This window comes from Mobula hypostoma, chromosome 1, assembly GCF_963921235.1.
Source record: "Mobula hypostoma chromosome 1, sMobHyp1.1, whole genome shotgun sequence".
Taxonomy (NCBI): Eukaryota; Metazoa; Chordata; class Chondrichthyes; order Myliobatiformes; family Myliobatidae; genus Mobula; species Mobula hypostoma.
The window spans coordinates 208,016,324-208,044,259 of record NC_086097.1 but is presented as its reverse complement, the minus strand read 5'-3'; the positions used below and the strand labels follow the sequence as shown (position 1 = coordinate 208,044,259).

General features: G+C 40.2%; 1 protein-coding gene across 3 annotated transcripts in view; it reads left to right on the top strand.

The window, feature by feature from the left end:
* The first annotated feature begins 19,006 nt into the window (after positions 1-19,006).
* Positions 19,007-27,936, top strand: part of atp6v1h (ATPase H+ transporting V1 subunit H) — a 98,648-nt gene continuing 89,718 nt past the window's right edge. For 2 of the 3 annotated variants that reach the window (XR_010019857.1, XM_063063600.1), the window contains exons 1-2: positions 19,007-19,128; positions 24,916-25,048. Coding sequence is in view for 2 of the 3 variants with exons in the window: in XM_063063600.1 (XP_062919670.1) it covers positions 24,945-25,048 (104 nt within the window). In the remaining variant the exon portion in view is untranslated. Of the gene's footprint in view, positions 19,129-19,451; positions 19,587-24,915; positions 25,049-27,936 lie in introns of those variants that run through there. The other variant, XM_063063610.1, reaches the window with a different exon arrangement.

The window sequence follows — 27,936 nt, the reverse complement described above, 5'->3', positions numbered from 1 at the left end:
CAACATCCCAATTCACAACCGCAAGTTCCAGCCTTATAGCCTCATAATTTGCCCTTCTCCAATTAAAAATTTTCCTGTCCTTTCTGATTCTATCCTTTTCCGTGATAACGCTAAAGGCCAGGGAGCGGTGGTCACTGTCCCCCAGATGCTCACCCATCTGTGACCTGACCTGGTTCATTACCTAGTACTAGATCTAGTAAGGCATTCCCCCTAGTCGGCCTGTCCATGTGCTGTGAAATGAACTGAGCACACTGATGAGGGAGCGGGAGAAGTGGAGAGTCCGTCACCGTGCCCGATGCCGGCCCCCTAGGTCTGAGTCGATGTAGTAGTAGTTTGGTCTCTGGCCTCCAGTGGATCAGGCTTGTACTTGAGCTCACTGACATTGCACTTCAACTTCCCAGTGGATTCACATAGATTTGCAGACTTGGGGCTCCAGCCAACAGACTATGACTTCCAGACTTCCGACTCGATTCTCAGAATCAACTTAGGGCCTGCCAATCGCCGAGCACTAGGCCTCAAACTCTGCAGACATTGCTGACAGGATCCCGAACATTAGACCGCAAACTCTGGTCCCAACAATTCACAAATCCAGGTGGTCGTCAGATGTCGTTCCTCCTACCCGCATGGAACTCTGACTCCAGAACCCACCAACAAATCACTGACCCTGGGGGAAAGGCGCACCAGCCCTTGTCTGTGCTGATCTGCCAGCTCGATAGTTGACATCCAACCATAGGTGTCCTTAGCCTTCGAACACAGAGCAGAAACTTCAACTCCAGTCTGACTTCTAATTCCCCCACACCCTAGCCCCTAAATTCTAACCTGAAGTCTAAGTCCTCTCTCTCTCCCTAAAACCATGCCTATGAACATAAAAAAACACCTAAATCAGAGCTGCAACTTCACCAGAGGCCACAGCTTGGCACCATTTTGTTACTGTTACACTGTCCACAGATGTTGCCTGACTTGCTGGGTACTTTCAGCATGTTCTAATTTTATCTCCCATTTCCAGCATCTGTCATTTTTATTTTATTTTCTCCAATACAGAAAGCTCCGTTCTTCAAATTTCTCAGACTGAATTTCTGTCTTCCTACTCTTGTAACTACAAACATCACATTCTTAATGCTGGAGTTCTCTCTGTGGGTTTCTTATGAAGTGCTACAAACCAAGGCAATCAAACTGAAGTAGAGCTAAAATAGAACATCTTTTATTGAAGAGTGTTCACCAGTGAACTCCATTGTCAGGTTACCATTGACAATACATTTCTTAAAGACACCCAATTCACAGTAAATCTTTGATCATCTGACACCCGCTAAGAACTGGCAGATTTTTCAGACTAATGAACTGGATTCCTATCAATACCCAATGCACATTAGTTTATTTTAAAGATGTTATTGAGTAGTATAATCAATAAATATTAAACAGTAGTTTAATAAAGTGTACAGTAAGTTCGGTGAATTAAAAGGTTTAAAGAAATCATGGAAACTAGAGCCCCAGTGTAGGGAATTGAGCTCTGATGAGCCACATATTAAATCCTCAGTATTTTAGAAAAATGAGGTCATGAATTATCAAAGTTTCATCGGATTACTTTCTCCTAAAGGTTTAGATTGAACATGTAACACTTCCTCATCACATTCCTTCACCTGCCATTTTGCTCATCAGAATCTTCACAATGGCAAACTAAACCTTCAATTATTACAAGTTGAAGCTTGTTTGCTATTAATCATATGGGATCCTCTAAACATTGAAGGAATCCAAAGTAATTTAAAGTCACAAATGATCAGAATTGAATTCTGTCCGAGATTTATCCATTGCTACCAGGCGTGGTGCAGTCTATTCAATGGTCCTTAAAGGCTGCTGCAGGTTGTTTAAAAGAAAATTATTCTTACAGTTTCATGCTAAACATGAATATGCTTTCTATGCCTGCCTAATTGTCTAGGCACTGTCTTCTACATTGCTTCAGCATTTTATATTATTATGTCCTGTTCACTCCTGCATAGTCGTTATGTTTTCTGTCTCCGCAGTGAGCTTATAGTGCCTGCAGCTTACAATGCTCACTGAAATAAAGCCCATCAATGAGTCTGGTTTTAAGCCTTGAGGCACTCATCAAGGAGATTGGATAGTATTGCCAATCCATCACCTTATATAGTTTTTACAGATTAAAGTATGTTTATATAATTTTAATCATTAATAAATATAGTGCTTTGCAATAAAATGATATTTGTCAAACCATAGAAACCATAGAAAAACTACAGCACAGAAACAGGCCTTTTGGCCCTTGGCTGTGCCGAACCATTTTCTGCCTAGTCCCACTGACCTGCACACGGACCATATCCCTCCATACATCTCCCATCCATGTATCTGTCCAATTTATTCTTAAATGTTAAAAAAGACCCCACATTTACCACCTCATCTGGCAGCTCATTCCATACTCCCACCACCCTCTGTGTGAAGAAGCCCCCCCTAATGTTCCCTTTAAACTTTTCCCCCCTCACCCTTAACCCATGTCCTCTGGTTTTTTTCTCCCCTTGCCTCAGTGGAAAAAGCCTGCTTGCATTCACTCTATCTATATCCATCATAATTTTATATACCTCTATCAAATCTCCCCTCATTCTTCTACGCTCCAGGGAATAAAGTCCTAACCTATTCAACCTTTCTCTGTAACAGAGTTTCTCAAGTCCCGGCAACATCCTTGTAAACCTTCTCTGCACACTTGCAACCTTATTTATATCCTTCCTGTAATTTGGTGACCAAATCTGAACAGAATACTCCAGATTTGGCCTCACCAATGCCTTATACAACCTCATCATAACATGCAATACCTCACACTTGTCTGTATTAAACTCCATCTGCCATTTTTCAGCCCATTTTTCCAGCTGGTCCAAATCCCTCTGCAGGCTCTGAAAACCTTCCTCACTGTTTACTACACCTCCAATCTTTGTATCATCAGCAAATTTGCTGATCCAATTTACCACATCATCATCCAGATCATTGATATAGATGACAAATAACACTGATCCCTGTGGCACACCACTAGTCACAGGCCTCCACTCCGAGAAGCAATTCTCTACTACCACTCTTTGGCTTCTTCCGTTGAGCCAATGTCTAATCCAATTTACCACCTCTCTATGTATACCTAGCGACTGAATTTTCCTAACTAACCTCCCATGCGGGACCTTGTCAAAGGCCTTACTGAAGTCCATGTAGACAATATCCACTGCTTTCCCTTCATCCACTTTCCTGGTAACCTCCTCGAAAAACTCCAATAGATTGGTCAAACATGAATTAATAAATAAATTAATATTTACATAAATTACACAAACATAAATTAATTTCATAAAGGAGCCATTTAACATTCAGAGGCTTATTTTGTATTTGTTGTAAATTGGAAGTAATTTTGGAAATATGAAAAATAAAGAAATTGCAAATACCAAGTATCTTTTGTATCTTTATCAGCTAATTCCAAAGTCAAGCAGGCAAAGATTGCACCCCTAATTTGGGCATTGCATGGTCTGCAGATTTTCAGAAGTAGATGTTAATGAAGGAATAAATACCACATATTTATCTCCCCCTGGACTTCAGCTAATCCTGTGGCTCCTGAGCAAACAATCGAACTGACAGCTATGCTTCTACTTAGTTGCTCATTTGTAGTCTGGTGTGTCCAGTCACGCAGCATTGATGAGTTCACAGCTCAAGCTGCTAGAGTGAAATTTGAATCTTTGTTCTCTGCTAGCTGTGTACTCCTTACACTTCTGAAAATAAATCATTGCTTAAGTATTACTGCTTTCAGCAAGCTAAACAGTGACACAATTATTGTTATCCATTATCAGAGCTGAGTTGTCTGAATGTTAACCTACCTCAAAGTTTACCACCGTAGTTGACTTATTAAAGGTGAAATTTTATAAAGATTAGCTTTATTTGTCCCATATACATCGAAACATTGAAGCATACTGTGAAATACATTGTTGGTGTCAATGACCAACACAGTCCCAGGGTGTGCTCAGGACAGCCCACAAGTATTGCAGTGCCTCTGGTGCCAACTTAGCCTGTCCATATACTAAAGTTATAGAAAACTACAGCACAGAAACTGTCCCGTTGGCCCATCTAGTCTGTGCCAAACCATTTAAATTGTCTAGTCCCATCGAATACAGACATAGAAACCTGCAGCATAGAAACAGGCCCTTCGGCTCATTTGGTCCTGTATGTCTTTGGAATGTGGGAGGAAACCATAACACCGCGAGGGAACTCGCGTGGTCACGAGAGAACGTACAACACCACGAGGAAACTCGCGTGGTCACGAGAGAACGTACAACACTGCCAGGCAACTCACATGGTCACGAGAGAACTTACAACACTGCGAGGGAACTCGCGTGGTCATGAGAGAACGTACAACACCGCAAGGAAACTCACGTGGGCACGAGAGAATGTATAACACCACGAGGAAACTCATGTGATCACGAGAGAACGTACAAACTCCATACAGACAGCAGCAGCAACATTAGTAATATCAACATAAACTATTTTTGCAACTTTTTTCCGTCAATTATTCTATCTGCCCAAATTAAAAACATACCACTGCTACAGAAATTAACTTTTCTTCAAATCATAAGTAAAATTTTTATTGCAAGGAGTGCGTCTTTCAGCAAGGCACACTTCAAACTTTTCTCCCAATCTGCTGGTGCTCCCTCTTCATCCAGATTGTGCCTGTACTTATTTCCAATTGGTTGCCCCGAGCAACAACTTGATGTTTTTCCCTGCAGCATCTTCACTTATTCCGTTACTTAGTTTCTTCTCAACTTCAATGATTTCAATCTTTATCTCATCTCCCTTTATGCTTTGACCCATTACCTTATGTACTGTGCACTTCTCCCTTCATGTAAGTTCACTAAACCATTTCAAAACAACATCCTTCTTCAAACTCTCCAGTGACCTTATAAATCCTTCATCACTGTCAATGTTATTTATCTTTTTCTTCCGTATTTGCTTCTGAGAAAATCCTTCCCTATCACATATAACCAAACCTTAATACTCCATGACTAGACTTTAATTTCATTCACCATGCGAACCCTAACCATAAACCTACTATTATACTTTATATTTTATTGTTGCTGAACAATTGATACGAGAGCATACAATTATCACAGCGATATTTGATTCTGTGCTTCGCGCTCCCTGGAGTACAAATCGATATTAAATATTAAAAATTTATATTATAAATCATAAACAGAAAATAGAAAAGGGAAAGTAAGGTGGTGCAAAAAAACCGAGAGGCAGATCCGGATATTTGGAGGGTATGGCCCAGATCCGGGTCGGGATCCATTCAGCAGCCTTATCACAGTTGGAAAGAAGCTGTTCCCAAATCTGGCCATAGGAGTCTTCAAGCTCCTGAGCCTTCTCCTGGACGGAAGAGGGACGAAAGGTGTGTTGGCTGGGTGGGTCATGTCCTTGATTATCCTGGCAGCACTGCTCCGACAGCGTGCAGTGTAAAGTGAGCCCAAGGATGGAAGATTGGTTTGTGTGATGTGCTGGGCTGTGTTCATGATCTTCTGCAGCTTCTTCTGGTCTTGGACAGGACAACTTCCATACCTGGTTGTGATGCACCCTAGAAGAATGCTTTCTACGGTGCATCTATAAAAATTAGTGAGGGTTTTAGGGGACAGGCCAAATTTCTTTAGTTTTCTCAGGAAGTAAAAGCACTGGTGGGCCTTCTTGTCAGTGGACTCTGCTGGGTTGGACCAAGTCAGGTCATTTGTGATATTGACCCCAAGGAACTTAAAGCTTTTGACCTGCTCCACTTGCGCACCACCGATGTAAATGGGGTCGTGCGGTCCGCTACTCCTTCTGAAGTCAACAACCAATTCCTTCGTCTTGCTGACATTGAGGGATAGGCTATTGTCTTCGTACCATGCCACCAGGTTCTTAATTTCCTCCCTGTACTCAAACTCATCATTACCTGAGATATGGCCTACAATTGTTGTGTCATCAGCAAACTTACATATTGAGTTCAATGGAAACTTGGCTACACAATCATGGGTGTACAGTAAGTACAGCAGGGGGCTGAGTACACAGTCTTGTGGGGCACCGGTGCTCAGACTGATTGTAGAGGAGAACTTGTCCCCTATTTTTACAGCCTGGGTCCTTTCTGTGAGGAAGTTGAAGATCCAGCTGCAGATCTGAGTGCTAAGGCCCAGGTTCTGGAGCTTAGGAACCAGTTTATTTGGAACGATGGTATTAAAGGCAGAGCTTTAGTCAATGAAAAGGAGCCTTACATATGTACCTTTATTCTCCAGGTGTCCTAAGGAGGAATGCAGGGCCAGAGAGATGGCATCTGCTGTTGACCTGTTGCTCCGGTAGGCAAATTGCAAAGCGTCGAGGTTGACTGGTAGGATGTGGTTGATGTGTGCCATAACCAATCGCTCAAAGCACTTCATAACAATTGATGTCAGAGCCACAGGTCGATAGTCATTCAGGCATGCCATCTTGCTCTTCTTCGGCAACGGGATTATCATTGCCTTCTTAAAACACGAGGGGATCTTAGACTGAAGCAAGGAGCAGTTGAAGATGTCAGCAAACACTCCAGCAAGCTCGCTTGCCTGGATTCTGTGTAGCAACTGGTATCCCCGGATCTAAAAGCCACAGCTCTAGCCTTCAAAAGGGACTTGATCTCATAATTTATCCAAGGTTTCTGGTTAGGGAATACCCAGATCGTCTTGCGAGACACTCAGTCCTCTGTGCATTTCCAGATAAAGTCCGTGACAGCTGAGGCATACTCATCGAGGTTAGCTGCCGAGTCCTTGAATACTAACCAGTCCACCAATTCAAAGCAGTAATGGAGGACCTCATCCGCTTCCTCCGTCCAACGCAACACCACTTTTGACATAGTGACCTCCCGCTTCAGTTTCTGTTTGTAAGCCGGGAGGAGGAGTACGGCCTGATGGTCCGTACATTGCAGTTATTAATGTACTGTTGATAACTTACTTAATCATATCTTTTGATATCCATATAAATGCTAAAACCTCAACTCTCAGTCAATCTAATTAATCCTATGGATGGAAGTCATCTTCTTTGCTTAAGTGTTAATAAATATGCTCATAACTGCAGATAAGTAGTTTAGGCATCCACTACCACAGATGCCCAGAAAATATTGCATTCTACTTAACAAAAATAATCATCTTGTCCAAAGCCATTTGAGTAAACGTAACTGCAAACTACTTTTCTGCATTAGTATTTCCCTTTATATCCATCTTCCTTCTTTCTAAAAACTGTTGAAAAAATTGATTTTTTTAATCTTTGCTAATTAAGCTGTGTCTTCTCAGACCTACTCCCATTCTGTATTTGATTTTTGGTCTTAAATTAATGTCTCCCGTTATCTCCAAGTTCATCAAAGTCAAGACACATACTACCACGGATGTCAAGAGCTTTCTATTAAGCTCTAACCACCCATATTACCTTAGTTTTCTATTTTCCTTAGTTTTTAATCATCTAGTCTATGAAGGCCTTAAAATTCAAAACAATACTTATAAACACTCTTCTTAAAATCTATACTAATAGGCATCCGTTAGTCTCATGAGACCATGGATTTGCGCCTTGGAAGGTTTCTAGGGCGCAGGCCTGGGCAAGGTTGTATGGAAGAATGGCAGTTGCCCATACTGCAAGTCTCCCCTTTCCATGCCTCCGATGTTGTCCAAGAGAAGGGCACTAGGGCCGATACAGCTTGGTACCAGTGTCGTTGCAGATCAATGTGTGGTTAAGTGCCTTGCTCAAGGGCACAACACACTGCCTCAGCTGAGGCTCGAACTAGCAACCTTCAGATCACTAGACCGATGCCTTAACCACTTGGCCACGCGCCGACACATCTTTACTAAACCTTGCTGATGATGCCAACTAGAGTCAAGTTTCTAACCTTTGACACCAAATTGCTATAATCAGCAATACAATTTTCTGTCACTGTCTCCATAATATAAATATTTTCTTCACCCCATTTTGACCTTGGGCACACAATTGATAACATGGTTTTCATCCAATAACTCCCTCAATAACTTCAAATCATCCAATAACAATGTTTGGCTCCTTTCTCATCTACATGCAGGCTGCAGCATTATAATCTGAACTTGTGATGCTAGCTTTAAGGTTGGCTTTGAATTGACAGATATGGACAATTTTTATTTATAATTATGAGTTGTAAATAATCTGCATCGTTCATTATCACTATAGTTGAATGTCTTCTCTTATGAAAATGCCGTACGGTTGGCTCAAATTCCATCTATAAATTTGCTGATGACATAACTGCTGTTGGCAGAATTTCAATGGTGACGAGGGAGATAAATCAACATCAAATTTGCACTGAATGTCAGTAAGACCGAGGAATTAATTGTGGACTTTGGAAGGGGAAGTCCAGGGAACACATTCCAATCCTCATTGAGAGATCAGAAGTGGAAAGGATAAGAAGTTTCAAGTTCTTGGGTGTCAACATCACTGAGAGTCTCTCTTGAGCCCAACATACTGATGCAGTTACAAAGAAGGCACAGCAGTGGCTTAACTTCATTAGGACTTGGAAGAGAATTGGTATGGCACCAAAGACACTCGCAAATTTCTACAGATTACCGTGGAGAACATTCTAATTGACTACATCATTGTCTGCAATGGAGGGGCCAATGCACAGGATTGAAAAAGCTGTTAAAAAAAAAACTTTTAACTCTGCTATCCAAATTATGGGCACTAACCTCCCCAGCATCGAGGACACCTTCAAAAGGCTCAACATTTCAGGAATAACTTCCTCCTCTCCGGCATAATATTTCTGAATGGATAATAAACTTACGAACCCTACATCAGTACCTGGTATCTCTACTTTTGCCCTGCTTATTTAATTTATTATGCAATTTATATATACTTATTGTAATTTATAGTCCTTACCATTATATAATGCAACATACTGCTGCTACGTAGCAACAAATTTTATGACATATGCCAGTGATATTAAACCTAATTCTGATTCTGAGTAGCAGTAATGAGGTAGCAAATTACTTTAATATTCTTGAAAAATTTCAACAAATCAGTGCTTCCAACTTACAATTTAGCTTCTATATATTGCAACACCCTAGAGCTGCGTAACTGGAGTTTCAAAATGAAAATGTTTCATTTTCTCTCCAAGACTAGAAAGAGTCCATTTACTTCAAGTGACATGAAAGGTTACGGCAGCTTATATTTATTAAAATGGTAAACACGACCATGAATCAAGTTATCAATTTACATAATATTGATAGATATTTCATCAATAGATGAATAATATCTAAAATAATAACTTACACTCAGTGGCCACTTTATTAAGTACGCCTGCTTGTTGATGCAAATTTCTGATCACCCAATCATGTAGCAGCAACTCAATGCATAAAAACATTCTGAATGGTCAAGAGGTTCGGCTGTTGTTCAGACCAAATATCAGAATAGGGAAGAAATGTGATCTAAGTGACTTTGACTGTGAAATGATTGCTGGTGCCAGACAGGATGGTTTGAGTATCTCAGAAACTGCTGATCTCCTGGGATTTTCACACACAACAGCCTCTAATGTTCACAGAGAATCATTCAACACCCCCCCCAAAAAAAAATCCAGTGACTGGCACTTATGTGGGCAAAAATGCCTTATTAATGAGAGAGATCAGAAGAGAATGGCCAGACTGGTTAACGCTGACAGGAAGATGACAGTAACTCAAAGAACCACACATTACAACCTTCATGTGCAGAAGTTGATAGGCTATAGGCTATAGCAACATAAAGGCCACAGTAGCTCAAATAATCATGCGTGAGAAAAGTGGTGTGCAGAAAAGCATCTCTGAATGGATGACACATTGAACTTTGAAGTGGATTGGGCTATAGCAGAGGAAAACCATGAACGTACACTCAGTGGCTACTTTATTAACGACAGGAGGTACCTAATAAAGTGACCACTGATTGTATAATGGTCTTTTCCTAAATGGGCATAAATGTAGAACCATCTTGCTTCAGCACAATTGCAATGATTCAGCTTTTAAGTATTTCAAAATAATTATTGCACAAGTTAACCATAATTTTTTTGTAGAAGGAAGTAGTCAACTCATGACTTTGCTTCACAAAATAAATTTGAGCAAACTATTAAGTGGAGCAAGTCAACTTAAGAAAATTATAGGTAAAAATAACATTAAATAAACAAAGTATTAGGAGTTTAATCAGTGCCTATAGTTAAAAAAATGTCATTGCTATTGCCTTATAACTCAAGGGACCTTGGGTCTTGACTGTGTGGAGCTTGCACTGTTTAGTTTTCCACCGAGAGTGCTTCAGTTTGCTTCCACATCTCAAAAATATGTTGGTAGCTTAATCAGCTTCTGTTAAGTCATCCTTCTTAGTAGTGCAACTGACTCACAACTCCAGCGATCCAAGTTCAATCCTGGTCTCGGGTACTGGACAGCAGATGTCCTTCACCACTCATCTACATCGCTGTACTTTGAACATAACCCCTAACTCCTCCTCATTCCTTAACCACTATTCTGAATTCTAACTCCCTCTCTGTCCCCCAAACCATCCCTACAAACTTAAAAATCAACTAAGTCTGAGCCACAATCTCATTGCCATCTTGAGAAACAATACATACACTTGATGATTTACCATATGCACATCCTGCCTTTAAGCTCCACTCGTCTGTAGATGTACTGCCAGGATCAAGCTGGTGGATGACGACAAAACGTGCAATGACTACATGCTTTCTTCCTTCTTTGAGCCTCAGGGCTGCTCAAAACAGGCATGTATTGTGTAAACAGAAATGGGAAAGTTGGAAGGTTATGACCATGGAAAAGGAGAAGGCAGGTAAACGTTTTAGCCATCAGGATTTTGCAAAATAGAAGTAAAACAAGGGAGAGTTGTGATATGGGCACATGAATTGTATATGAGCAATGCTGTCCTGCTGACCACTGTCCTGCCAGGCCCATAATCACTTCATTATTCTCTCTTAATTTGATTGAGCTTCTGGGCACAGTACAACTCTTCCCCTCTCTCTTGCAAACCCACAAGACTATTGCATGATGTCATTGCAGTCTGCCCTCCTGTGATTAAGATCCTGCTGCAACCCTTTGCAATTGCACCTATAATATTTTGTCATCCTTGATGTGTCTTTGTCAGTCCCTTCAGATTTGCTTGTCTCAGGTTTTATGGTGTCATGCCTTTGCCAGGTGTAACTACATCTAACCAGCAGTTTCTAACACAGCAAGAGCAATAAATACAGAGGTGGTAGCTGATCGTTAGTAGGCTTGAATCAGAAAACCTGAGACCTAGCACTATTGCATTCTTTCACATTCCCAGAGGCAGCTCCTTACAATTGCGAAATAGTTCTGCATTCTGAAATGTCAGGCCATTTTACAATATGAATAAACTACGTGGTTTATCATTCTGTGAGACCAACTAGAACACTGAAATTCAGCTATATTTTGCCATTTCCTCATATTACGAAAGTGCATTTGACAATCTGTCAAACCAAGAAAATTTCTTGATTTGTACAAGATATAATTAAATGAAACAAAGCTTCAAAATTTGCCTGCATTTATCCCCCTTCTTCCTCCTTATTCTGTCTGAATTGGAACACAGTGGCACTAATCTCCTCCTAGTTCTCTACTCATCATTTCACTATGTCTGTGGAACTTAAGAGTAATACTTAATAGCTGCTTCCTAAATAATTCTGTTGCAAAGGTCGTAATGACTGTCTCAGAGAGATTTTGAATTTCTGTAAGTGCATCTAGGCAAGGGTGACAAGAATACCTTAGCTAATTATGTCACAATTGCAGACTTAATGATTTCAGAAACATAACTTCTGTGACTCATAACCATCACTTACTATTCTTTAACACCAAATGCTAAATCACAGCATTTACAAATATTTCAAGAAGTTTAAATATTCCTTCGGAGAGGAAGGTGGAGGCGAAGCTCTGGGTGATTGTCATGTTTCCTTCCGTTCTTCAACCATCATCAGAGCTCATCTTGCTTTACAATAACTTTTAACCTCATTAATGTGCAAATTACAATTTAACAAATGAACCAGGCAAAACTAATTAAAGGTCTTGCTTTATGCGCTACAGGTTTTTGAGATTGCAAAGTAATCTTCTTTGCAATCTGAAGAGCACACTCACAAGCAGAAGAGATATAGTTTAATTCGACATTGTGTGCAGTGTAGACATTGTGGGTCAAAGTTTCTGTTCATGTGCTGTACTGTTCGATGTTTTATGTTCGCCAAAATCAATCCAGACGATACAACCCACTTTAGGAAAACTGGAAACCTTTGGTTAGCAGCATTTTTAGTATTTATATAATATTCTAAAGCTTGCATTAATTGCCTTAACTTGAGATAAGCTGATCCAAGGCTACAGCACATAAAATCAGAGAAGCAATTTCCACATTGTTCTTGGGTAACAGTTCCAGTTTATCGACTTGGTGACAGTGAAGGGGGATGTATTTTGGATGAGTGAGTGTCCCGAAAGGGTCATGCAAACTGTTGGTCGTCCCATGTCAGGATCATTTGTTTTCTCTTATTTCTAGTTTCCTCAAAGTTAAGGTGGCAGTAGCTCCAAGATTAGCTTCTATCTGCTGTTTTAAAATTCCTGAAAAGACCTCTTGTATGAGAAGATAAGCTCTTGATTTTTCGATCAACTTCATCATAGCTCTTGCACCTTATTTTGTCTATCAGCTCTGTAGTTTCTCCATAACTGTAACATTATATTGTTTGTTCTGTTATTGGTTTTCCTTTTGTACTATTTCAATGTAATGTTTGGAATCATCCATCTGGATGCATGGAACACAAAGTTTTTCATTTATCTTTATACTTTATTGTCGCCAAACAATTGATGCTAGAACGTACAATCATCACAGTGTTATTTGATTCTGCGCTTCCCACTCCCTGGATTACAAATCGATAGTAAATATTAAAAAATTAAATTTTAAATCATAAATAGAAAATAGAAAAATGGAAAGCAAGGTAGTGCAAAAAAAAAACAAGAAGCAGGTCCAAATATTTGGAGGGTACGGCCCAGATCTGGGTCAGAATCCGTTCAGCAGTCTTATCACAGTTGAAAAGAAGCTGTTCTCAAATCTGGCCATACGAATCTTCAAGCCCCTGAGCCTTCTCCCAGAGGGAAGAGGGATGAAAAGTGTGTTGGCTGGGTGGGTTGTGTCCTTGATTATCCTGGCAGCACTTCTCCGACAGTGTGCGGTGTAAAGTGAGTCCAAGGACGGAAGATTGATTTGTGTGATGTGCTGCGCCGTGTTCACGATCTTCTGCAGCTTCTTTCGGTCTTGGACAGGACAACTTCCATACCAGGTTGTGATGCACCCTAGAAGAATGCTTTCTACGGTGCATCTATAAGAATTAGTGAGGATTTTAGGGGACAGACCAAATTTTTTTAATTTTCTCAGGAAGTAAAGGCACTGGTGGGCCTTCTTGGCAGTGGACTCTGCTTGGTTGGACCAAGTCAGGTCATTTGTGATATCGACCCTGAGGAACTTAAAGCTTTTGGCCTTTTCCACTTGAGCACCGCCGATGGAAAGTGGGTGGTGCGGTCTGCTACTCCTTCTGAAGTCAACAACCAATTCCTTTGTCTTGCTGATGTTGAGGGATAGGTTATTGTCTTCACACCATGCCACCAGATTCTTAATTTCCTCTCTGTACTCAAACTCATCGTTACCCGAGATACGGTCTACAATTGTACATGTGATAATAATAAATCAATTACAAATTACTAAAAGGAACATGTTCTATGGATGGTTTTAACAGAGAACGCAATGAATTTCCTGAATGTCCTTCTCTTCATTGTTCAGACTGAGTTAGAACAATGTGCAATGATAATTGATTTAAAAATGGTGAAATCTGTTAAAGAATTTTAACTCCAGAACATCAGAGATATCCTCCTTCTTCAAAGAATGGGGTTTCCCTTCCTCCACCATTGATGCTGCCCTCACTTCTTGGACAACCGTCCTCACCCAATCATCCTGCCACTTTAACAGGGATAGATGCCCTCTTGTCCTTACCTATCACCTCATGAACCTCAGCATCCGACTCATTATTCTCCACAACTTCCACCATCTTCAACAGGACCCTACCACCAAATAATCTTTACCTCTATTCTCCACTTTCTGCAGGATTGCTCTGTCCACGATTTGCTTGTCCATTCATTCCTCTCCACTGATCTCCCTCCTGCCACTTATCCCTGCAAGCAACAGAAGTGCTACCCTTGCCCATTCACCTCCTCCCTCACCTCCATCAGGGCCCCAAACAGTCCTCTCAGGTGAGGCAACACTTCACCTGTAAGTCTGTTGGAGTTGTCTAATGTATCTTGTGCTCTCAATGTTGTCTCCTCAACATCAATGAGACCCAACGTAGATTTGGGGAGGGGGGCTCTTTAAGCACCAGTAATTTCCCCCCTCCCCTTCTCTCTTCTTTCATTCCCTACTGCCAGAGAAATTTACTATCACTGATTAGGATAAAACAAAGACACAGACCCCGGTAATTACTTTATTATGTGCTAAAGCGAACACAAGCAAGGTCTTTTATATCTTAAAATACTGTACATGCTGTTGAGCAGTTTTCAGGGGTCAAGAGTTCCTGCTTAGATCTTACCGACAAGTTCTGGATGCTTCCATACCTGACACAAAATTAGACATATAGCATCCCCACATACACAATTAGACCCCTATTAATTAGAAGAAACCAAGCCGTTGGTCCTGTACCCTTGAAGGCTGAAGGAACCTCCCCATTACAATCAGTTCCCCATTAACTGGAAGAAACAAAGTCATTAGTCACGTAGATTTGAAGGCTAAGGGTTCCTCCTTATGCACAACATTGGATTATTAGATTACGAGGACACGCAGTCCTCTTTTATTGTCATTTAGTAATGCATGCATTAAGAAATGATACAATATTCCTCCGGTGTGCTATCACAAAACACAGGACAGACCAAGACTGAAAAAACTAACAAAACCAATAATTATAACATATAGTTATAACAGTGCAACAATACCATAACTTGATGAAGAACAGGCCATAGCACAGTAACAAAGTTCAAAGTCTCTCAAATGTCCCACATCTCACGCAGAAGGGAGAAGGAAGAAAAACTCTCCCTGCCATGCCCGACTACAGTCCGACTCTGAGTCGTCCGAAAACTTCGAGCCTCTGATCAGCCCTCTGACTCCGAGTACCGAGCACCATCTCTGTCCGAACAATTCGACCTCAGTCTTGGTTGCCAGCAGCAGGCAAAGCTGGGCATTTTGGGGCCTAACCTCCAGAAGATTCTCGATTGCCCAGTAACAGCGGCAGCAAAACAGCGTTTCAGAAATTTTTCCAGATGTTCCTCTGTGCTTTCACGTCTGTCTCCATCAAATCAAATTGTCCACGGCCCCTATTTAATAGATACAGTATTATTTTCATCCGTGCGTTATTAGTTCTTCAATACCAACAGAACTTAATTCCTTAATGTTAACCATTAATTTTCAAGCTTAATTTTCCTCCACACCTACTCTGACTCACCTCTTACCTCGCAACACACACAAAATGCTGGAGGAACTCAGCAAGCCAGGCAGCATCTATGGAAAAGAGTACAATCAACATTTCAGGCCGAAACCCTTTGGTGCCAAAGGGTCTCACCCTGAAATGTCAACTGTACTTTTTTCCATAGATGTTGCCTGGCTGCTGAGTTCCTCCAGCATTTTGTATGTGTTGCCTGGATTTCCAGCATCTGCAGATTTTTCTTGTTTGTGATTGGATCGCCTCTTACCTCTTCTCTTCTTCTCACCTGCCTATCACCTACCCCTGGTGCCCCTCCTCCTTCCCTTCCTCCTGTGGTCTACTCTCCTCTCTTACCAGATTTTCCCTTCTTCAGCCCTTTACTTCTTTACCTCTCAGATTCTCACTTCATTCCTCCCACCCCTACCCACCTAACTTGCTCCTCACCTAGCTTCTCCTATCTCAATCTGGCTTGTTCTCATTCCCCTCCCCCACCTCTTATTCTTCCACCTTCCTTTCCTGTCCTGATAAAGGATTTCAGATCAAAATACCCTCTATTTATTCCTTTTCATAGATGCTACCTGATCTGTTGTGTTCCTCCAGTATTTTGCATTTAACTCTCTGGATTTTCAACATCTGCAGAATCTCATGTTTTTAACTCTGCAGGATTTTTAACTTTATGTATAGAAAATCAACATTGTCCAAATTTATAAGTTCTTCAGCACTCTTGAGAAAATGGTAACAACTGACTTGAGTTGTTTCTGGGGAAAATTATAATTTAAAAGTTTTATTGTAGATTTACGTAGATACCAGTACTTCATCCAAAATATTGAGGATTGTTTTGGGAGATGCCATATCACTGGTGCTGGTTTTGTTAATCTCTCAGTAGCTTACAATATTCATTTACATTTAATGCTACTTTGAGAGATCTTGGACTACACATTGGTTAGTCCACATTGTCCAATCAGTGAGAAGAAACACCTTGACATTGAACGTTCAGCAAATTGCTTCAACTGGTCCCCCAACAGAATGCCAATAAATTGCATTGGCACCCTTGAAATCCTTGGAACTTTATCTGAGAATTTTTCAGGTTTCTATTCTTTTTCTGGGTTGTGGATTGAATTTATTTGCTGTTATAAAGATGGACCTCAATGCAGGTCAGATATTAATCTAACTCCTTTCTTCGGTAACAGTAGCCTGATCTTTCATTTGGCCATGATAGAAAACCAGAGAGGTGGCCAAGGCTTTTACTACATCTTAGAGTGATGGTTAAAAACAGGAAGGAAGACTAGCTCCTTGTCTGTTGTGTATTCAAACCACAAAATGTTTTCTCTGAAGGATACTCAGGTAATTGTGATAATTGGAACAATGCAAGGCAGCTGAAGATGCTGTAGTCTCCTAGGAGAAATAACAGAAGTCTATGCAGTCTCCCACCTCAAAGAACCTGGTGCACATTCCTGATTTATTTTGGATGGCGTTCATTCTGTTTTCATGTTGGAAAATGGTCACAACCAAATGAAAGGAACAAATGCTTCATTTAGGGAACATGAAACACCACCAGCGTTAACAACCTCTTCGGAATCTTGACAAGCAAACATCAGGCCAAGGTTATGATTAAAATAAATGGAAAAGGAACCATCATTGATCTCTACCCCAGCTTTGTGATTATAATACTTCGAGGTTATCTGGTCTATGCAGGAGAAACTAGGGTACATCACATCTATAGCAACGGGCAGCAGTCTAAACTGCAATCATTTGCAGAAACTGCAAGCAGGAAGACCCTCAGCCAAAACATTGCAAGGAGAGCAAATGCCAAAATGTTGTCAGGGTAGGCAAGCCAACCCCACATTTCTCATCTCGTGTTCCTGCACAAGAGTAATAAAAAAGGGAAGTTGTACCTATTCTTCCACAAAGGAAAATAAATCCCCTAGTTTCACCAAGACTCTAGCCAAGAACCTGAGCAGCAAAAGGAAAGTTTGGTCTCAGCAAATGGCAGTCTCCCACCTCCATAGTCAGTGAAAGGGAAGGCAGCAGAGAAACAAGCAGATGAAGGCAGTTCGTGAAGGGGAAGAAAATGAAAAAAAAATTCAACATAAAGAAAGACTCCTGATAACTCTGATGTGAATGACAGAAAACGGACGGACCAGCTAGATACCAGTAATTGTTCCTCATGCAATGAGAAGGATACTATATGACATTATGAATGACAAAACAAATGACAGAATGAAGGGGATGGAAAGGATACAGAAAGAAAGCCCAGTTAAGGATATATAGTTGAACCAAGAATATTTCAACTCTGGTAGTTGTGCAGGATTTTGCATACCCATGGAATGTTTGGGGATGGAAAAATCTATAAATACTAGATGCTGGAAATCACACACACAACTCAGCAGGTCAGGTAGCATCTATGAAAATGAACACCACTGAAAAAGGCTGAATCAAAGGTGGTGCCAAATCAGCATATAGGAAGGAGGTTGAAAATTTGGCTGAGTGGCGTTACGACAACAACCTCTTCCTCAATGTCAGCGAGACCAAGGAGCTGATTATTCACTTCAGGAGGAGTCCTCATCAGGGGATCGGAGGTGGAGAGGGTCAGCAACTTTAAATTTCTTGGTGTTATCATCTCAGAGGACCTGTCCTGGACCCAGCATGTAAGTGCGATTATGAAGAAAGCACTGCAGTGCCTCTACTTCCTTAGTTTATAAAGATTCGGAATGGCATCTAAACTTCAGGCACAGTTATTACCCCTCAACCATCAGTCTCCTGAACAAGAGGGGATAACTTCACTCATCCCATTACTGAACTGCTCCCACAACCTACTGATACTTTCAAAGACTCTTCATCGTATGTTCTTGATTTTTATTGCTTACTTATGATTGTTTTTGTATTTGTATAGTTTGCAATCTTTTGCATACCAGGTCTTTAATTGATTCGATTACGGTTATTGAATTTATTAAGTATATCTGCAAGGAAATGAATCTGTCTTGTACTGTATATTGTGACATACATGTACAGTACTTTGATAATAAATTTACTTTGAACTTTTAAACAGTCGACGTTTCGAGACGAGACTCCTCAATAGGATTTGAAAGGGCGAAGACGCCAGAACCTATGCCGTTTGACATACTGTCAATATACCAACATACCTATAGCGCAGTATGCAAAGTCATAGCTTACAGCCGTGCATTTTATGAATAAAGTATATTTTGGGGTGGAATGTGACCTTATCCCTGTACCTGGTCAAGGAATAAGAATACTACATACGCGAATTCAGGAAAACCGTGTATTTCCCCGCCGCCCTTAGACCAGAGGAGAGCTGTATTCTGAGGCACCCTTGTCAGAAAAGGGTATTATCATTTTCACCCCCTCCCGCATATCGTGTATTATTAAATTATCTAGTCCACGTGAGTTATGGAATGGTTAAAAGACATCTAGACAGAGTTGAAAACCTGTTTCTGTAATTAAGGATACAGAAACCTTTAGAGAGCAAGGTAGAAACCAGCTCCTTCCAGATGGAACTCAACTCGACCACGACCCTGCCCCTGCCCCTTTAAGAGCCGCCTAATCATGTGATTGGTCACATGACTCGGAGTGTTTCAGAGTGACGCTACGCTTGTTCCGAGGTGAGGTTTGAGCCCTGATTTGGCTTTTATTTGCAAAACGGAGGGTTCCCCGCGTGTCCTCCCACTACGGAGCCGGGCAATGCGAGTCAATCTCCCGGGGGGTGAGACAGGGGTTCCGGTGGCGGTCGGTGTGCTGTCTATGCCATACCGTACCGTATCGTACCATCCTGTGGCCTTGGCTGGTGTCGCTGTCTCTCTCTCGGTGCAAGCACGGGATGCTCTACCTGGTTCCGCTTCTTGGTGCGGCGGCGTGCAGTGAGGGGTGCCCGGCCTGCCCTCCTGTCAGCGCCGATGCAGTCCGGAGTTGGGCCTCTCTGCGAGCCCTCGCTGCCCTCAACCTGCTCCAACTCGCTTTCTGTTTGGTTCATCTCCCGTGTGTTTTGTCAACAGTGTTGTCCTGAAGGTTATAGCGGTGCACCTTATTTCCACGGCTGTTGATGCACCAAATTAGTTTCAAGGTGTAGTTCTATTGCACATCCAAATGCTTTTTGATTAGTAATCATTCGCTGATTGTCCTTGTGATTTCCACCCACTTTTCCTTCCCTAATTTCGCAATGAATTGCATTCACTACTTTAAAAATCTGAGAAGTTTTAGTTTAACCTTTCATTTCAGTGTATTGACATTTTGCATTATGTTTTTGTTTTACTTGGTTACTGAATTTAGGATAATTGAAATATCAAATGTTATGGGAGGCATAAACAAATTCGTTAATATAATCAGACCACTAGAGGAAACAATCAACACAGGAGTTTCTGGAATATTGTATTTGGTGGTAAAAGGCAAGCAAAGCTCAACTTTGTTTTGGGATTGGGAACTTCCTTCCCGCAAGTAACACTGAACCAAAAGCATAACCTGGTGAATTACAATAACTGAGGCAGGAAGCAGCCTTGTATGTCCTGTGAATCAGTGTGTACAAAAGTCAAAGTACTACCATTAACCTGTGGTTAAAAATCCAGTAAATCCTAATGAATTGGTTTATTATTAGCCTATTTCTGAGATACACTGGAAAGTCCTTTGTTTTGCATGCTATGTTAATGTTATGACAACAGTTGTGCCAGAATTCCAAATTCTGGTGAAGGAAGTGGAAAGGTCTAAATTATACTTATTAAAGATAAATGTGGACTATTGCATTGAAAGTATTTTTGAATTAAAATCAAGGCGTAGATTGGAAATTGGGCATCGGTTATATGTAAATTATCAATTTTCATTCATTGGGACACATCAGGACCAAGTTCTGAGTAACAAATTATGTATTTAAATGAAATATAAAACAAATCAGAACATTATGATTATTATGATCATAATAAATATAAAAAATCAACATTATCAATAGCACAATAGTACTAAAACTGTATTATAGACATGGTCAAAAATATGCACCTGTTTGTTATACTTTTGAATACCTTTGATATAATGTACGATGGGCAACTGATGAATTAGGTGAATGAAAGTAGATCTCACTCCCCAAATATAGCACCCGAAGATAGTGCCATATTAGTTCCTGCTGGCTAGATAGATTTCTGTTGGTAAGACCGGTGCTGCTATTTTTTTTTGATACTTGTTCTAACTCGTTACCTGAAAGTTCAAGATCAAAATAAATTTATTATCAAATTGCATATGTCACCTTAAGATTCATTTTCTTGCAGGCATTCACAGTAAGACAAAAGTGCGAGAGTCATTGCAAAAACTACACATTAGCAAATACTGACAAACATGAAATGTGCAAAAGACAGACTGTGCAAATACAAAATAAAACAAATACTAACAATAAGTAAGTCAGTGCTACTGAGACTGAGTTAGAGTCCTTGAAAGTGGATCCATAGTTTGTGGAATCAGTTCAGAGTTGAGGTGAGTGAAGTTATCCTCACTAGTTTAGGCGCCTGATGGTTAAAACATAATAACTACTCCTAAATCATAAGACTATAAGACATAGGAGCAGAATTAGGCTACTCAGTCTCTATCATGACTGATCCCACATCCCATTCAACCCCATACACCTACCCTCTCACCATTTCCCTTGGTGCCCCAACCAATCAGGAATCTATCAACTTCTGATTTTTAATTTTCCCATGGACTTGGCCTACACCGCAGCCTGTGGCAAAGCATTCCACAGAATCACCAACCTTTGGCTAAAAAAAAAATCCTCCTTACTTCTGTTCTAAAAGGTCATCCCTTAATTTTGAGGTTGTGCCCCCCTAGTTCTGGATACCTCCACCAGAGGAAATTTTCTCTCCAAATCCACCTTATCTAGTCCTTTCAACATTTGGTACGTTTCAGTGAGATCCCTAAACATCCTTCTAAATTCCAAACAACAGGAATTCTGCAGATGCTGGAAATTCAAGTAACATACATCAAAGTTGCTGGTGAACGCAGCAGGCCAGGCAGCATCTATAGGAAGAAGCGCAGTCGACGTTTCAGGCCGAGACCCTTCGTCAGGACTAAGTTAGTCCTGACGAAGGGTCTCGGCCTGAAACGTTGACTGCGCTTCTTCCTATAGATGCTGCCTGGCCTGCTGCGTTCACCAGCAACTTTGATGTATGTTGCTTCTAAATTCCAGTGAGTACAGGCTCAAAGCTGCCAAACATTCCTCATATGTTAACTCCTTCTTTCCTGGAATCATCCTTGTGAAATTCCTCTGGACTCTCCAATGACAGTACATCCTTTCTGAGATAAAGGAGCCCAAAACTGTTGACAATACTCCAAGTTCAGCCTAACAAGTGTCTTGTAAAGTGTCAGCATTATCTCCTTGTCTTTATATTCTATTCTTCTTTAAATAAGTGTCAAAATTGCACTTACCTTCTTTACCAGACTCAACCTATGAATTAACCTCTGCAAGTTTTGCAAGAGGACTTCCAAGTTCCCCCGCACCTTTGATGTTTGAATTTGCTATTTAGATAACATCCTGTAGTATTGTTCCTTTTACCAAAATGCATTATCATGCATTTCCCAACACTATATTCCATCTGCCACCTTTTTGTCCATTCTTTCAAGTTCAGAATCAGAATCAGGTTTATTATCACCGGCATGTGATGTGAAATTTGTTAACTTAGCAGCAGCAGTTCAATGCAATACATAATCTATCAGAGAGAGAAAAAAATAATAATAAATAAAATAAAACATAAATAAACAAGTAAATCAATTATGTATATTGAATAGATTATTTCAAAAAAACATGCAAAAACAGAAATACTGTATATCAAAAAAGTGAGGTAGTGTCCAAAGCTTCAAAGTCCATTTGAAATCGGATGGCAGAGGGGAAGAAGCTGTTCCTAAATCGTTGAGTGTGTGCCTTCAGGCTTCTGTATCTCCTACCTGATGGTAACAGTGAGAAAAGGGCATGCCCTGGGTGCTGGAGGTCTTTAATAATGGACGCTGCCTTTCTGATACACCACTCTCTGAAGATGCCCTGGGTGCTTTGTAGGCTAATGCCCAACATGTGGGACCTAAAGCTCATGTCCCTCCTCTCCGATGGCAGCAGCAAGAAGCGAGCAAGGCCTGGATGGCGGGGTTACTTCAAAGTACATTTATTATTGAAGTATGTATACAGTACATTGTGCAGCCTTGAGATGCAGCTCCTTACTGGCAGTCACAAACCAAAGACATTGCAAAAGCGCCCATAAAAAAAGAAGACCACTAAGCACCCAGAATCCAGAGAGGGGGAGAAAAACAAATTGTGCAAACAATTGATGTAAGCAAATAGCTTCAGAACTGAAGCTTTATGGAAGACACGAAGTCAGGCATCGCTGCATTTGGAGCAGGCTACAGCCACAGTCCATCACAAAGCCGAATAAACGTTTTGATGATAGGTGCTGCTTTCTTGTGGCAGAGCACCTTGTAGTTGTGCTCAATGGTGGGGAAGGCTTTGCCTGTCGTGTACTGGGCTGTATCCGCCACTTTCTGCAGGATTTATTTTTTGTTCCTGGGCATTGTTGTTTTCCATGCCAGCAATTTACCTTTAGAAGTTTGTCACCTCAGTTTTCTAGATGAGAGCACAGATTCTTCTTTGCTATTTATAAATTTCAAAATCCTTAATTATACTGGTAGAGCCTTTTTATTAATTTGATTTATGAGCATTACTGGCAAGGCTAGCATTTTTTGGCTATCCTTATCCATCTTGTTCCACTATCTGCCCAGTTACGGTAGATTATGAAGTGCAATTGTTAACGAAGGCAATTTCACTGGGTGTAATGAAGACGTCGCTTGGAGGAGCAGTTGTAGCAATAACTTGAGCTGAGATAGCTGGTCTTTAACAACTCTTAGTTTGTGTGAGGCTTGTCTCCAAACAGCGGATTGGATTTCCTCAGGATTCCCCATTGAGTTCTTCCGGGATCCTTGATGCCCTACTCTGTCAAGGGGAGTTTTGATGACAAATGATGTATTGCCTTTGAAATTTGGTTCTTTGACCCTGGTTTAGAGCATAACTGTAATAAGGTTTGGAACTCTATTGTCCTAGCAAAACCTAAAATGGGAAATTGTGTGCAGGTCATGGTTAGTGCTAGCTGATAGAAGTGCTGATGACAGCTTCCATCCCTTTGATAAATAAGAGAGGATAAATGGAATCTGCCTTTTTGTGGAAGGTAGTTGTTCATTTTGTCTAGTGTACTTGAAACAACTTGTTGTTTGGTCCTGTATGTTGCAGCGGTATTGCATATGTAGCATTTTATAGAACTAACATTCAGTTTTGTTAAAACTTATGTCAAATAAAAAGCACGTTGGGAAGGGAATTTGAAAAACGTGAGAAATTGATTCTTTAGTAAATTTTATGTTTGACAGTGCTAAATGAAATCTAATTCTTCATGTAAAACTTTAATTTGAGATCCAGAGGTATAAATATTTGTTCTAAAGGTTAACGAAAAAGATGACTGCAGTTTGTTCTGACAAAGATGGCTTTGTGTTAATTGCAAATAACATGTTTTTTTTCTGGATTAGTTGTTCGTATACATGTATTCTTTAGGCATATATATGTATCCTGTGGAGTGCTCCTCTTTGTAATTAGGACAAAATACAAACACATTTTAAAGAAGATGTTTTTCACATTGTATTTTTTTCACAGGTTTTAGGATTGAAGATTGAGGATAGGATTGAAAGCACCCAAAACTTCATACCAAGTGGTTTAATAATTAAACTCCTAGTAATAGTTACATTTTAGATAATGTAAAACAGTATAGAATAGATTTTGGAGAATTGCTGGTCTAATAATTGAATTTGCCCATATGTTTTTAATGGCACTTGTTTAAGCTCTGATAATGCACAATCACTTTCTATATGGGCTTTGTTACAAATTATTAAATAGACCATGGTAGAAAAGAGTCTGTGTGATCTGTTAACTTTTGCTTGACTATTATTTGTTCATTGGGAAATCAGAACAAATTGGCATTATTGATCAGTGAATCTGTCTGAATGATTGTTGCTATACTGTTCTTGTTTGGATGATTGTTGATATCCAATGTTAATTTTGGAAGCAGCTGGAACTGTGGGACACACTTGCTTACCCTCGAAGTGTACTGTTACTGGATTGTATTATCTTAAATACTGAAACAGTAAAGCTACGAGCCTTCAGTGAGCAGAACAGCAGATGTATTAATTGGTTAGGATTTTTTTAATCCTGCTGCTTCTCTCTCCCCACCCTCTGATCCCCCTTTTGTTTCTTGTCCAGGTAATAAAACGGTACATTTTGCATTTCTGGGAGGATGGACAAGGAAATTCTGAATGATTTTAGTTACAGCTAGATTCCCTGGTGGATGTTAAGGTTAATACTCAGTAAATATATTTTTGGTTTTTTTTAGGCAATTTTGGTAATAGGTAGCTGAAGAAAATGGACATCAGAGGTGCTGTAGATGCTGCAGTTCCTACCAATATTATTGCTGCAAAAGCGGCTGAAGTTCGAGCAAATAAGGTCAACTGGCAATCTTACCTTCAGTGAGTATATTTCTAATTATGATCCGAGCATTGTCTTCCGAGGGTCTTAGCTACCTTTTGTATCACTCATCTTTCCTTTTTAAAAATACACTCAATTTGGCAGTTTTTTTAAGGACAATTTAATGACATTGGCAGTCTTACTTTGATTTGCTCCTTCCCTTAATTAATTTTTTTTGGGTATGAGTCATTTATGTCAAAACAATCATCTTAAGTATATATTTGTGTCAATGGAACAAGCACTGGTTGGAAGAACTAGTGTAGTTTTTGTATTGCAGGTGGGTGGCTATTTGGGAAACATGGATGTGTTTGGTAGTTGAAATCTGGAATACGCTTCCCAAGGAGATGTGGAGAAAGTAGTCTAGCAATAGTTAAGTACTTTAAGTGCTATGGCACTGTAGGCGACAGGCCAAATGTTAGGAAGTGCAATTAGGGTGGAATACAGATATTCGATGACTGTTGTGGATGTGATGGGTTGAAGGCCTCTCTGCTCTATTTTTATATCAGACCCAATAATTATCCTCAACAATGTATTGTGGACATGTTGAATTCCTGAAAAATGTTGAATGTGCCCATTTCTCTATGATCTCTAGCTGTTTTCTTAGTGACTATTTTGTCTCTTTACCAACTGCTTTTAGTTGGTAAAGTACAGCTGAGTCAATAAAAATTGCACTGGAAATGCAGCCTTGAAGACATAACTATTCATCTCAATCTTTTTAATTGCCTGTTACAAGCTTGATGCTATGATTGCATTTGCTCAAAGTATTTGATTCCTTCCAAATGTATTTTTTCAGTGAAGCATTTTTCATTTTGTTTTATTTCTGAAAAAACAAATGCCTTTCCAAAACCTCCACATGATAAATGGGGATGAATATTTTAAAAATTGTTATCCAAGACTTATTTGCTTTTATTTTTTTCCTGCTACACCTCATCTGTTTGCATTATCATTTCAAACTGGCTTTTCTGACGAGATCCAGTTTGTAAGTGATGCAAGTGAGCACCAGCTTTCAAAATGAAAAGTAATTTACTCACTGCTAAGAAAGATAAATTGGTCACCTAGTGTGCTTTTTAAAATTAGGATACTTCTGTGCGGATGTATTTGAGAATTGGAGGAAATTAGCAGCTTTTCTCTGTCAAGACTTGCTGTTTTCTGTTTCTGCAGATCACTTTCTCACCAAGTAGCTCTGCTTCATTTCCCTGTAAAACAAAAAAAACTTGTCCTTGCTGGGTGCCGTTTAATCTCTTTGCATTGCTTGTTCTTTCCTATACATGACATCTAAAGAGTGCAAGTCTTTGCCTTTATTTTTGTTTTGCCATTCCTTCAACTATTTAATTATATACTGCTCCTCTACTAATTCATCAGGCATCCCACCCTAAAATGTAGAAGTGGATAAAATCTTGGTCACAGAATCCATTTTGTTTTAAATCTATGTCCGGTAGAAAAGTAAATTTCAGAGAATATGACTAACTACTGGAATCTTGGTAGGTTGAGCGAAGAGAATGCAAAAATGTCAGACTTGAAAATTTCAGAAAGTGTGCTGTAAGAAAATAATGATTGAGGATGCTACGGGGGTTACTGCTATGGAAATTAAATTTGGAAGATTGAGATGCAGTCTAGCTCAAGGAAGATGGAGGTGCTGAGTCAGCACAACTTGATGAAGGACAGTTTACGCAAAGTTGCATTTTAAACAATTAGGAACGAATGGACTGTGGAGTATAGATGCTGGCAATGATGAGCTATAAATTATATTTGTGTAAACAATGTGTTGAATTAAGTCAGAGGTTTCAGCACTCAAAGTTTAAAGTTTTTTTTATCAAAGTATGTATATGTCACCATATATTACCTTTAGGTTCCTATTCTTGCAGGCATTCACAGTAGAACAAAGAAATACAATAGAATGAATGAAAAATTACACACAAGGACTGACAAACAGCCAGCATGTTTAAAGACAAAGGCAAACTGCAAATAATAAATAAATAATACTGAGAACCTGAGTTGTAGAGCCCTTGAAAGTGAGTCCATAGGTTGTGGAAACAGTTCGGAGTTGAGGTGAATAACTTATCCACATTGGATTCAGGAACTTGATGGTTGAAGGGTAATAACTGTTCAACATACACGTCACGACATACAACCCTTGAGATTCCTTTTCTGTGGACATACTTAGCAAATCCATAGAATGGTAACTGTAAACTGCAAACAAACTGTGCAAATGCAAATATAAATAAATAACGGGCATGAAATAACAGTACTACAGAGTCTTTAAATGTGTGTAGCTATCCCCTTTTGTTGATGAGCCTAATGGTTGAGAGTTGAACCTGGTGGTCCGAGTGATGGCAGCAGCAAGAAAAGAGCATGGCCTGGGTGGTGAGGATCTTGGATGATGGATGCTGCTTTTCGACGGCAATGTTTCATGTAGATGTGCTCAGTGGTTGGGAGGGTTTTACCCGTGACGTGCTGGGCCAAATCTACTACCTTTGGTAGAAATTTCCACTCAAAGACATTAGTGTTCCCATACCAGGCAGTAATGTAGCCAGTCAGCACACTTTACACCACACATCTGCAAAAGTTTGCCAAGTTTTTTGATGACATGCCAAACCTTTGCAGTCTCCTGATGAAGTAGAGGCGCTGTTGTGCTTTCTTCGCAATAATGGTGGGTCCAGGACAGGTCCCCGAGATGGTGACACCCAGGAATTTAAAGTTACTGACCCTCTCTACCTCTGATCCTTTGATTACTGGCTTATGGACCTCTGGTTTCCCTCTTCTGAAATCTACATTCAGTTCCTTGATCTTACTGACATTGAGTGAGAGGTGGTTGTTATTATACCACTCAGCCAAGTTTCCAATCTCCTTCCCAATGGCAGCAGCAAGAAAAGAGCATGGCCTGGATAAT